Source organism: Salvia splendens, chromosome 10 (genome assembly GCF_004379255.2).
Source record: "Salvia splendens isolate huo1 chromosome 10, SspV2, whole genome shotgun sequence".
In the NCBI taxonomy this organism is placed as follows: domain Eukaryota; kingdom Viridiplantae; phylum Streptophyta; class Magnoliopsida; order Lamiales; family Lamiaceae; genus Salvia; species Salvia splendens.
In genome coordinates this window covers 19,320,410-19,333,516 of record NC_056041.1, presented here as the reverse complement: position 1 = coordinate 19,333,516, position 13,107 = coordinate 19,320,410, and the positions used below count along the sequence as shown (strand labels likewise).

Below are 13,107 nucleotides of genomic sequence, written 5' to 3'. Positions count from 1 at the left end.
AGAGATTCATATATTAATCCAACTAAGGTTTATAGGTTTATTATTTAACTATAAAATTATTAGCAAAAACTTTATTATTGAATGTTGATTGTTATTTAATTTAATAATTGAATTTCACTACAGGATAATTTGTAACAATGCAGCTTTCATGTTGGTTCTTCCAATTTGTTCAAGATTAGAACTAAAAGAAAGATAATATTCTCCCTACTTTTTAATTCAAGTTATAGATTTTGGGCAGATCTCGATTGTCGTTACCTAGTAATTGGGCAAAATCCAAGTTAGTCAAAACAATGAACAACAATACCGTGAACATAACCAGCTGCTCAGACAAAACATAAATCCCATGACACTTGCCACTTTAATTTGGTGTACATAGCACACTCATTCAAGGGTATTATTTTATTTATTTATTTTGATTTACAAATATCGATATATTAATTACCGTTAACCTATTTAATATGGGACGACGGGAGAAATTGAAAACAGCTTCAACTTCAGCATCAATTAGTTTGAGATTTTTTCGAGTGACCTAAACATAAATATGTGAGAGCAGACTTTATCCAAAGTGAATAACATCAAACTAATATGCAGTCGACGATCTCAATAAATGGTATCGGAGCCGAGGTGTCTTGCGTCGGACCCTAATTAGAGTACTATTCAATCTCAATTTGTTTGAGATCTTTTAGGTGCTCCAAAAATAAATTCATGCCAACAAACTTCACCCAAAATGAAAAATATCAAATTAATGTATTATCGGCAATCCAACACGATTTTCATAAATCGCACCTTATTTCAAGTTAAGAGTTAAGCCTAGCAAAGTAGTATTGTTTTTCATTTTCATCAACCTTCGTGGAGAATTTAGGACCGCTATGTTAAGTGCGGGATAAGTGATTTCACATTCTTATTCTTATGCAATAATATGCTAAAAAAGTACACATAAGCAAGAGTAATATTTAGGAAACAACCTAAGATAAATCTTAATTGAAAATCAGTAACTTATAAAGAAACAAAATTTCCGAAACTTTTAGTCTTCCGATAGTTAAAAAGAGAGTAAAGGCCAAAATTGGTCCTGACCATATAGTCATTTTACGTTTTTGGTCCTAAACATTATCTTTTGGATTTTTTGGTCCTGCACATATGGAAATTTGATCTTTTTGGTCCTCCGTCAACATTTCGGTTAAAAACTAACGGTCAACGGTCGATTTTGACCAAATTAAACTTTTAATTCTGATTTTTACTCCCTAATTATTTTTACACTTCAATTTCATCTTCTTCCGATGGAGGCCCGATCCGTGGAGACGTGGCCATAGCGGAATTTGCCGATGAGGACGGCGTAGTCGGAGAGGAGGGTGTCGAGGAAGGGGGCGGAGTTCGCCCTTCTCGTATTTCACTTTTTTAGTTCCAAATTTGGATCTTTCCTTTAAAAAAACCCATCTTTGATTTTTTTATTTTTGGATGATGATAAGTGGAAGGAAAGAAGATGAAATTGAAGTGTAAAAATAATTAGGGAGTAAAAAATAGAATTAAAAGTTTAATTTGGTCAAAATCGGCCGTTGACCGTTAGTTTTTAACGGAAATGTTGACGGAGGACCAAAAAGATCAAATTTCCATATGTGCAGGACCAAAAAATCCAAAAGATAATGTTTAGGACAAAAAACATAAAATGACTATATGTTCCGGACCAATTTTGGCCTTTACTCTTAAAAAGACATCATATCGGCACAATTCTTAATTATTAAAACTCCACAACCGAATACTTTTCCTCCATTTTCTTCATCTTCAATCATATGCCTACAATTAAATAACAGATTGATTTTATTCTAACATAAAAATGGCCGCCAAATTCATGACATGCGATTTAACTGCCCATCACTTGAGCATTATAATAATCTTAAACAATTCAAAAGGCAGCCGACATAATTTTTTATTAATTAATAAATATAGACTGTACTATAGTCATACACTACTATATTCCAAATTCACACCTATATTTCCTTATCACTATCAAAATTGTACGCGAAAACTATTTTATCGGTCAAAATCTATAAAATAATACAAATATTTGCAAATTATTAAGGTTTCAAATTATGATAGGTATGTACTATTTTTCTAACACAATATCCTAGATAATACTACATAACTACTCTTAATTTTGAGGTAGCATATGTAACAAACACCCTTTGGATGGAATGGAGGAATCTATTTGCATAAAGGCAGTGATATTACATTATTTAGGAAAAAATTAATCTCAGGATTAATACGTAACGGCACATGTAAGCATCTGAATTTTTACATCTAATCTTGATTTCATCATAGTATTTTAAATCAAAGCTCAGGCGCCGCATATGTCCACTCTCACAAAAAAATTGCTCTTTATTGATTACTATATAGGCCGACTTTTGATGCTGTAAAATCTTCTCTTATTTTGTTAGTTCATATTCCATGTTTCCACTTCAATCAATAGAGTAACATAATCAATTTTTTTATTGACTAGACTCACTAAAACTTGGAAGTTTAGAAGTCGATATGATAACATTATAGTTGAAGATGTACTAGTATATTTTATTTTTTATATATACACCGGTAGTGTTATATAGAGTTATAATTCTTTTAGTGCATAATTGTAGACTCAATCTAAAACTATATTAGAATAAAAAATAGAATGGTGCGATTGAATTTTAAAATTTTCAAATTATGAAAATACAAAGATATAATTTTAAGGATGTTTTAGTTCTATAAGAAAAATCGATTTAAAAAAATAAAAAAAGTCATTTTAAGATGGTTTTGGTTCATATACACTTGCAATTTATTTCAAATAAACTAAAACGATATTTAAAATGACCTTCATATTTTGGAATAAACCAAAACATCTTTAAAATGAACTCCGCATTTTCAAAATCTATTTAATCTCATCCTTCAATTTTGTGTCCTGATAATTAAGATTTGATCGCGATTATAGATTAAAATTTGGTTAATTTTAAACATTTTTTCCTTAGTTTATTTTTCATCCATCAATAACGCATAATCATAACTATCCTATAGCGTGGACATAATCACTTTCCCCATCACCATGGACATGAAACGAGTTCAGTAATTATATTTTACTACAAATTAAATTAAATTAAATTAAATTAAACTTACAAACATAAAATTTATCATAAATATTCAAATAATGTAATGCTGAAATACTACTTGATCCATCCTTAAAAAATAGAAAATTTTAAAACAGTACGAGTTCTAATACAGTATGGGTACACTAAGAGGGATGAAAAGTAAAATGGGTAAAGTGAGAGAAGGGAAAAGAAAAAGTAGTGTTAATGGATTGTTGGGTCCATGTCTTAAAATAGAAAAATTCAAAAGTTTTTATTTTTAAAAGATGACCCAAAATGAAGTAGTTTTTTTATTTGTTAATGGTGAAAAATTCAATAACTATTTAAGTTCAGGATATTATATGTCAAGTTTAAAGCTTGTAGAAAAAAAATGAATTCTTAGAAAATTTCGTAATATTAGACTCCAGTATCTCTATATCTAATTTATTATCTAAAAACTTAATTAATTATTCTTTTTTTTTTGCATGATTAAGTTCATTCATTCAACTGCTTCTGAGTTCTGACCTATGAGTGTGGATTGAAGGCCCACCGCGTCTCGCAAATTTCTTTTGTTTTTGACTTTTGGATTTTAAATAATTAAAATTCCGACATGTTCTTTTTCAATTTGTGTCAGTTCTTACGATATTAATCGTACTATATTGATCTTATTGTCAACAGAATCCGGATCCTGATTGCTTACAATATTTGATTACTTTATTAATGAAGAGAAATTAATAATCAATGGCAATGCGTGAACAACCAGACATAACACGAAGATTGGTTAGGAAACTAAATAAATAGGAGTATAAAACGGAAATTGCAGTCACCAAGAATTTAATTTATAAATAGTGATACATGGATAAAGTTAGTAAGTCACGATATTTCGTTAAAATAATAAAAAAAAAGTCACCGATATTTGGTTAAAAATTATTGGATTCATCGACTAGGGAAAATTAATTACGAATACTTAGTATACTTAGTATTATAAACAAGTAATTTGATGCAGTCGATCAAATCCTAGGAAACAGTAATAATGATATTCTAACTGTAATATTGGTTAGGTGTTAATTACGATCCCATCTTAAACAAGTGTTGTTCCTTGTTCGAGGCGAAATCCTATATTCAAGAATCATGGTACATTGGTGCTTCTTTATTATCAATGTAATGAAAATCTACTTCGCTACACTACAAAATAAAAATGACTAAGAGTAATTTTTTTATTCAATTGAGGACAAAAGTTTCTATTTCTATATAAATACATCGCTTACAATTCAAAAACGTTTTCATTTTTCATGTCTCAAGTATATTTATGAGATGGAAGTGAAAATGCTCTAAAATAGCAAAAGATTAAGCTGTGTTAGTTAAGAGTTTGTTTTCTTGGCTCCATAAGTTCTAACTAATTTAAAAATATTTTCAATATAAGTACAATTTTTTCTCAAAGTTTGTGTGCTTATAAGATGAGTTTGTTGTAGTGCACATTGTGTATCTATTCATAGTTTGAACATTTTGCTTCTTTCTTAAAAAAAAATCTATTCGTAGTATTACTTTTATTTTATTCTAATACCTCATAAATTGTTACTGAGATCACAAATTTGTGTTATACTCACACTGTCTAGAAAAAGTGTCATTTATTTTTTATTTGATCTTGTTAAAGTGAAAAGTGAAAAATAATTGAATTTTAAATTATGTTATACTCCATCCATCTAAAAAAATACTCTTATTTTTGGATGACGCGAGTATTAATGAGAAATTGGTAAAATAAGAGAGAAGAAGAAGGATCAAGAAGACAGACTCAGATTCCGTTCGAACTACTCTGAGAAGTACATATAATATCTTTCTTCATGTTTTTATTGTTTTCTATGGTTTATAATTTGAAATTCATGTTGAATACGAGTGGCTAGACACTTTATGTGAGATTCTTGGTGATGATGTATAGTTCAAATTAATTTGATTACATTACATTTGTTCACATGCTCTTGATTGTTGGTTTAGGGTGTCCACAATGGTGGCCTTCAAAGGCCATCATTTGTGGCCCGGCCACCAATTGTGGCTCCCATGTGGCCTTTGTAATGGCAAATGTAAAAAAGTCAATGCAAATTCAAAGGGCCACCAAATGTGGCCCTCTAAAATGTTACTTTTTTTTTTGCTTTTTTTAATGTTATTTTTTAATTTAATTTAATGTTATTAAATTTTAGTAGATTAATAATTTGGATAATAAAAACAATTTAATAAAGAGAGAAGTAGAGACAAATTTTCGTCGTACTAATAATTTGGGAGGATTGGAATTGCTGGGATGGGTTGTTGATCTCGTCCATATTCGGTCGGTAGTCCCCGAACCCCGATGGTTGGCGAACCAAGTTCCTCTGCTGGGATGGCTGGACCCGGAATTGGGGCGAGTGCGGACTCCACGTCTGATTGGGGAAGTTGCCGTATCCCGAGTCTCCATACCCCGGGGAATTACCATCTCCACCTTGCATTTTTTGTAGTGTTTGAGAGTGTAAAATGAAGGGATTTGAAGTGTAGAATGAAGTGAAAAAATGAAAGTGAGAGTGTATATTTATAACAAAATTTCGAAAATTAAAAAAAAAAAAACTAATTTCCGCGGCCCAGCCGCGATTCGCGCCGCTTGCAATGGGAGGGCCGCGGCTCACACGGCTCAGCCGCGTGAAGGCCGCGGCCGTGGCTCAGCCACGCTTCTCGCCTCACCGCCCCGGCTCTCGGCCTTTGCAATGGGGGGCCGCGCGCTGAGCCGCGGGCCGCGCGCTGAGCCGCGGGCCGCGGCTCCCCCATTGTGGACACTCTTAGTTGATCTTGTTCTATAGCCATTCAAATGATTAGTTACCTCGTGAATGAACATGAACATAATTAGATTAATCGGCGGACCAAATATTTAAGTTAGACATAAATACAATTAATATGATTATGAATAGAATCCAGGAGGATTGAGATTTTGCATGAAGACTTAGATCATAGGTTATTAGGGAATTAAACACTAGACATTTGAGGGACACCCTGATGATAGAGGATAATCCATAGCGTATGGACCATAGGTAATGTATTTAGACATAAGACTTAATCTAATTTATTGGTAGTCCTACCAATGCTAGAGACATATAAAGAGCATATGAATCGAACAGATCGACAACATTGAATCTATGTATCGAACCCTTGAATCCTACATTCGTTTTCCACAAGTCTCATGACATGAATTTTGCATGTTTTTAAAGCCTAGGTTTGGCTCGTTTTGAAGGTTAGATTGGGGAAAACGTATTTTCACATAGAAAACACAATTTAAATTATAATTAATGAATTAGAGTCGGATGAAAATTGTGAATTTAGGCAAATGCCATGTTATTTCCATAAAGAAACTTAAGGTGACTAGCAAGTTGGTCTGAGAAAGAAAGAGAAGATATCTTTCGATTATGTGAAATTGTGAATAATTAATTAGATTCGCTTGACTTCCACCCTAGAAGTATGTGAAATTTAGGCAAGTTGGGAATATGATTTTATAGTTTTGATGTTGAGCGTGGACCAATAAATCTTCCTCTCATTCTTTCATCTTATTTCTACGCGATATTTCTCTTGGAAGAAGTACAAAGATAACATTATTTTTATGGTGCATGTACAAATTGTGGTTCTAGAAAACAATATTTCCAAGAATAGTAAAGATTCGCATGCCTCAAGGAGAGAGAATATATGCGTATTTGCATGGTTCTTGCTTCATTCTTTAGCTTCATGATGGGACCATTTAGCAAATTTCGTAACGTTAAATTACTCGAAGAGAATCGGATCTTGTTGATTCCCATGATATGACCTCAAATTTGATCTTAATTTGTCACTACGAAAAGTTGTTAGAAGGATTTTCAAAGGTAGTTTTTACTCGATGAGATAGATATGGAGTAGAACATGAACCCCTTATTTCACATGAGTGTTAGCAAAGATAAAGAAACTAAATATGTGCCTTTACTAACTAATTTAATTTATGTAACTAATAAAATTTCTACAATTGTATCACGCTACATATATTTTAATTATTATTATATCTCTTTTTTTAAAGTATGTGCACTTTAACTGTATATATGCACAATTGCACATAATCATATAATAATGAAATTAAGATGCAAGGTTCCATGTATTGGATATATATAGTTAAAAAGTTGATGACATTTGGTGTCGCTTTTGTATTTTTCGTCATTATATTTTCACTAATTATATAATAATCATTTAAAACGATCATTATAATATAGAGTAATGCTAAATTTATATAGAATTTAACTAAATATAGAACAATTGTAATGAGCAATTGAGAAAGGTAAAATTATGATTTAATTATCTAATTTTATAAAATATAGAATTGACTACAAGTTAACCGAAAGTTGTGATTTAAATGATAATTTTTCCAATTTTAAAAGGATAGTAAAAACTTAAAATTTTTGTTATTAATGTGAATGAGTAGTGCTAAGCCAAATACAAGGTCAAAAATACACAAATCTTTGTTTGAAATCAAACTCTTTGTCCATTCTTCCATTCGTCTTTTTTGTTTCGTTATTGGAAAAGTACTTGTTGAGAATATTCAAGTCTTCCTCAAATTAATTAGTTAGACATCCTCAACAATGTTGGCTGTCGAGTCCTCAATGTAATCGTTATCAAATCCTTAATTTCAAGGGTCAAAGGTCATAAACATGGTTTTTTTTTCTTAAGTGGAATTATGCAAATATATCACAGAAGTATTTGCATGAAAATAATAATAACCCTTCGTGGAAATGGAATCTACTAGAATTCAATTTTTTTATGTCTAAATCTATAGTTAAATAGTGTATTCCTTTTGTTTCACTTAAGATGACACATTTTTTTAATTTATTCTAAATAAGTTAACAATTTCTATATTTAGAAACTTTCTCTCTATTATAATTAAATATTTAATTTTATTTCTTTCTTCGTTTAATTAATACCCATACTCACATTTTTCACTCTCCAATTAAATATATTAACCAACAACTAAAATTTCATGTCGACTAAGAAACGTGTTATCTTAGTCGGGATAGAGGAAATAGTTCCAGACAAGATGAAACAAATAGAAGTACGAAATAATATATGACAGTCATAACAAATTAAGTGTACGGTTCATTGCTTTCCCTCGTGATATTCAAAAAATTATCATCGTTGTCAAATTAATTGAATCCCACTAATAAGCAACGCGAAGTTACATCCTTACCCTTACCTGAAAAATATCATATCTAAACTACCCTTCCTCTGCTTCTCCATCCAATTTACATTTCAATAGTATGGAAAAAAAAATCAGTGATAATTATTCTATGTAGTCATACGATATCTAGCTATACTCCTAGAAGAAATTAAAAAAGAAAAAAAAATCAACAGAGACAATCTTGTTGGTTTTCTGTTATCAGCTTATGATGATGATCAGATTGTTGATCGTCATATTCTCCGGTGAGTTCCTCCGCTCTCCGGGCCTCGAATTCCCAATCCGTTCTCAGCAGCACCACCATCATTGTGATCATACACGAAGCCTGGGCCGCGAGAAGCCCGATCCACAGGCCCTCAAAGTCCATTTTGCAGTAGAAAGCCAGGCCGACCGCCACCGGCATCCCCACCAGATAGAAGCATCCCAAGTTGATATTCGCCCCCACCTTGGGCCGGGCCGTGCCCCTCAGCACCCCGCACCCCGTCGTCTGCGGGCAGTTTCCCAGCTCGCACAGCCCGATTATCGGGAGCACGAGTGACGTCAGCGCGATAATCTCCTCGTCGTCGGTGAACATACGGGCCCACACCTTCCTCACAGCCACCGCGAAGAAGAGGGCCGAGAAGCCCATTAAGAAGCTAAGGGAGAGCCCGGTGAGCGCCGCGAATTTGGCCCGGCCCGGCCTCCGTGCCCCGACCTCGTTCCCGACTCTTGTCGAGACGCTGAAGCTGAGGGAGGAAGGGAATATGTAGATTAATGAAGTGGTTTGGATGAGGATTCCCATTGATGCGACGGTGGCTTTCGGGCTGAGGAGAAGGCCGCAGAGGAGGATCATGATCTCGTACCACCACCATTCCAAGCAGACGGAAATGCAGCTCGGAATGGCGAGGTTGAGGAGGGATTTCCATCCGGTGAGGCATTCCCTGGTGAAGCCGCCCCATGTCTGGGCGCACCTCTGGGAGATGATTAAATATATCATGAGCAAAACGACAACGTTGAAGTTAGTCCAGATGGAGCCCAGCGCGACTCCCTGGATGCCAAGTCCGAGCTTGGTGACTAAAAGGTAGTTGATTGGGACGTGGAGGAGGATGGATGCCGCGGCGCATAACGTCAGCGGCAGGGTTATTGACTGGCTCCGGAGATAAATCCGGAGAGGGTGGAGGAGTGATTGAGCGAATAAATCGGGTATGGAGTAGAGGAGGTAGGTCTGGGCTTGGGCTGCGATGGCGGGGTCTTGGCCGAAGAGGAGGAGGATGCGGTCCATGTTGAGCCAGAGGAGGGAAATGGGGAGGGAGACGAGGAGGAGGAGGAGGACGGTGCGCTGGAGGGCGAGGCCGAGGAGGGTGTATTTCTTGGCGCCGAAGGCCTGGCCGCAGATGGGCTCCATGCCGACAGCGAGGCCGGAGAGGATGGAGTAGCCGGTGATGTTGGCGAAGCCTACGGCGAGGGAGCCGCCGGCGAGGGCGAGGTCACTGAGGCGGCCTAGGAAGAGCATTGAGATCATGGAGCGGGAGTAGAGGAGGAGGCCCGTGAGGATCATGGGGAAGGCGATGCGGCCGAGGGAGAAGGCCTCCTTGACGGCCTTCTCCGCGGTCGGCTGTTGCTGCTGCTGGGGTTTGGGGATCAAGCTGGTCAAGATGTCGGGTTCTTGGGGTGATTTTGATGGAGAGTTGCATTTCGTGTTGGTGCTTTGTTGGCACATTTTGGGCAGAGAGAGAGAGAGAGAGAGAGAGAGAGAGAGAGAGTTGGAGGGGAATTCACAAGGGAGGGGAGTGAGGTATATATATAGGGAGCATGAACGGCTATGTGCGTGTCGTTAGCGGCAGGCGAAACTCAAACTACTATGTGTGTGCGTGTGCGGAGATGTTTTTTTTAATACTACAACTTAGATTCTAGAGTCGTAAATTTGGATTTCTACCTTTCTTGACCCGACTTTATCATCTTGTATTTGTTCATGTACCCACAATTATATTGAATCTTTCACAACTAGCCACTTGGAATCTTCTAGAAGACTATAGCCCTTGGATTAACTGATAACTGATGTTTATGGAGATTTAAAAGAATAGGTGTGAACAATATATATAAAATATAAAGTGTGACTTGGGTCATGGAAAGATAGAAAAGGGAGAATTGAAAGTGTGAAATACATGCGGTTTTAGAGGTCGGCCGAAGCAATCGCAATGGTTAGTATTGGGCCCAAGCAGTCGTGGATTTGATCCATGCTGACAAAAAGAAGGAAAGGATTTATTCAATTTCATCTTCATTCACCGAAAGTGTCGCACCATCTATATCCAAATGCTTTCGCCGTTATTCAATTTTTAGTAGTTTCAAGCTTACTTTTTGTTATCTCTTGAAATTACAAGTTAGAACTAAATTACTGATGAATGTGGTCAGCATCGACAACATTGGACTTTGTAAGGTTGAAGTACAGCTCAAAACGAGTCCATGGGCGAAAACGAAATGAGAATCGTGTGACCATGGCTACAGCCAACATGTATCTTTGGCCTATGGACAGCGACTCCACATCGTCTGCACCTTGTGGTCCGTCCCATGGAGCAGGGCTAAAAAATTGACAACATTAATTTTGTTGTTTTTCTAGTTTTTTATATTTTGTTTACATGAAATTTCCTTCTCCACCTATATTTATCATTCCAAGTTCACAAACCATATAGATATAATTTTTTACCATATTTTATGTTGATTGAGCTTTAGAATAAGACGACAGAAGATCAAGGAATTGAAGACCCCATCCAACAGCTTATACTGAAATTGGAAGTAGAATCGAACTTTCTTTCTTCAATGGTCTCTCATTTTAGGTAAAAAAAAAACAAAACAAAAAAGTGCATTACACAAGTGGTAATGAGAATTGCAGCTCAAATTCATAAATGAAAACAAGTGGACCAATGATAATATTGAAGTGGAGAATACACCGGCTGTGGACATAACATAACCAGTCAATCAACAGCTATTTGATTGTGTCAACCCAAAATGGAAACTTATGTGTGACTAAATTAGTTTATGTAGTAGAATTGTGCAAATGTACAATATTAGTGGTCAATGATTGTACAGTAGACTAGTAGACTGAATAAAGTACAAGTGGAGTTCACACAACACACACACTAAAAGTGGTCTGGTCCATAGATCCAACAAACAATGTGGGCTCAAAATTTCTAAATAGATGATTTTAAGGTATAATGGTCTGGTCTTATAAACGTGTGGAAGCATTATACTGTATTTGTTTTAGTTTTTGTTTCCAGAAGTGGAAATTTTTGCATGCTTTAACTTCCAATGGTGAATAATTGTCAGTCTATAACCATCCAACCTTATTCCTTTTACATTACTTTAACAAGACGTGGCAAAATATATTTATCTGTCTGGAATATGAGTTTGGAAAGATATATAGCTTATCCCCTTCACAATGAGATTGCGCAGAATCAAGATTAATTAAATTTTTGTATTCTGGATAGTTTAATCACTAATAATAATGATGATAATGATATTTATTCTATTTCATTTCTACTCCATTCATTTTGAGTAGATATATTCCAATTTTTTTGTGCGTAATAGCCATCACCCAATAGTGTGCGTGTTTAAATCAATACACTAATTTATTCCCTCCACCCCATCACCAATTAATTAACACTCCTACATTTTTTACTATTTTTGATAATAAAAAATAATAAATTTAACAAAAATCGAGAAAATACAGGCTTGCGAGTGGTCAACAGCCAAATAAGGCTAGCGAGCTTCCAACAGCCAAATAAGCCTTATGAGCCTCTGACGCGGTGATCAGTTTCAATTGTAGAAATTAATAAGATTATATCTTAAAGCTAATTGGGATAAAATGAGTGGTCCATTAAATTTTATATATTGATTTCACTTTTTCTTTTTACATTGATTTGGGATATTGATTTATGTTTTTAATTGTTTGTTTTCTCAAATCCTTCGAGGTGTACTTTGGAGATAGTTGAACTTTTTTCTGATTGAATTGGATCAACTCTCTATTAAATTAAAATCCTAGATATACTGTTGGGTCAGTAAAATTTAGTCCACATTCGATGACCTGCTCTGATATCATGATAGAAATTAATATGAATTCATAGTGAAATTAATTGGTAATAAGAGGAGTGATCCATTAGACTAATATATAGTGGCTTCAGTTATATTTTTACAGTAATTTGAAATATTCTTACATTTATTTATGTTTTAACTACAAACAATATGTTTTAACTACAAACAATAAGCTGCCTAAGATCATGTAGTGTTGTTCCATTGCAGATGGAGACGGAAAAAAACTGGAATTGTTGTAAATGCTCTAACAGCATCCACCTTGATGGGTGGCGGCACCGTGGGCGGGGACGTGCGCCAGGAGGGCTGCCGGACTGGTAAAGCCGCCGCTGCAAGCTTCATGACGTAACAGGGGATGGGGGTTAGGAGTGGTTTTAATTTTTATTTTATCTTTCAATTCAAAAAACTACTCCCTCCGTTTCATAGTAATATAGTCATTTTGCCAATTTGGTACATTCTATAGTAATAGAGTCATTTTCCCTTTGTAGTAAAAGTCAACACAATTTTCCACACCTACTTTACTCTCTCTTACTTTTTTCTCTCTTCTTCATCTCTCTACCTTTTTCATTTTCCACTTTATTCTCTCTTTACTTAACTCACCTAACACAATTTTTCTTAATCTCCGTGCCGAAAAGAAACGCCTCCATTACTATGGAACGGAGGGAGTATAAAATACATAGCCTTCTTCACTTCTTATTTCACAACTCGGTCACTCTTAACCTCTTTCAAATTCATTCAACGAGCAACGAG

The 13,107-nt window shown here is 35.2% G+C and overlaps 1 protein-coding gene across 1 annotated transcript; it reads right to left on the bottom strand.

The window, feature by feature from the left end:
- Positions 1-8,193: 8,193 nt before the first annotated feature.
- Positions 8,194-10,022, bottom strand: LOC121750525 (protein DETOXIFICATION 49-like). Its single transcript, XM_042145076.1, has one exon. It carries the CDS (start codon positions 9,989-9,991, stop codon positions 8,462-8,464), a length of 1,530 nt encoding a protein of 509 aa, XP_042001010.1. The 5' UTR covers positions 9,992-10,022; the 3' UTR covers positions 8,194-8,461.
- Between the last annotated feature and the right edge of the window lie 3,085 nt (positions 10,023-13,107).

What these genes read in the sequence shown, in the direction of transcription:
- LOC121750525 (XM_042145076.1), bottom strand. Translation starts at nt 9,991, where the DNA reads ATGTGCCAACAAAGCACCAACACGAAATGCAACTCTCCATCAAAATCA.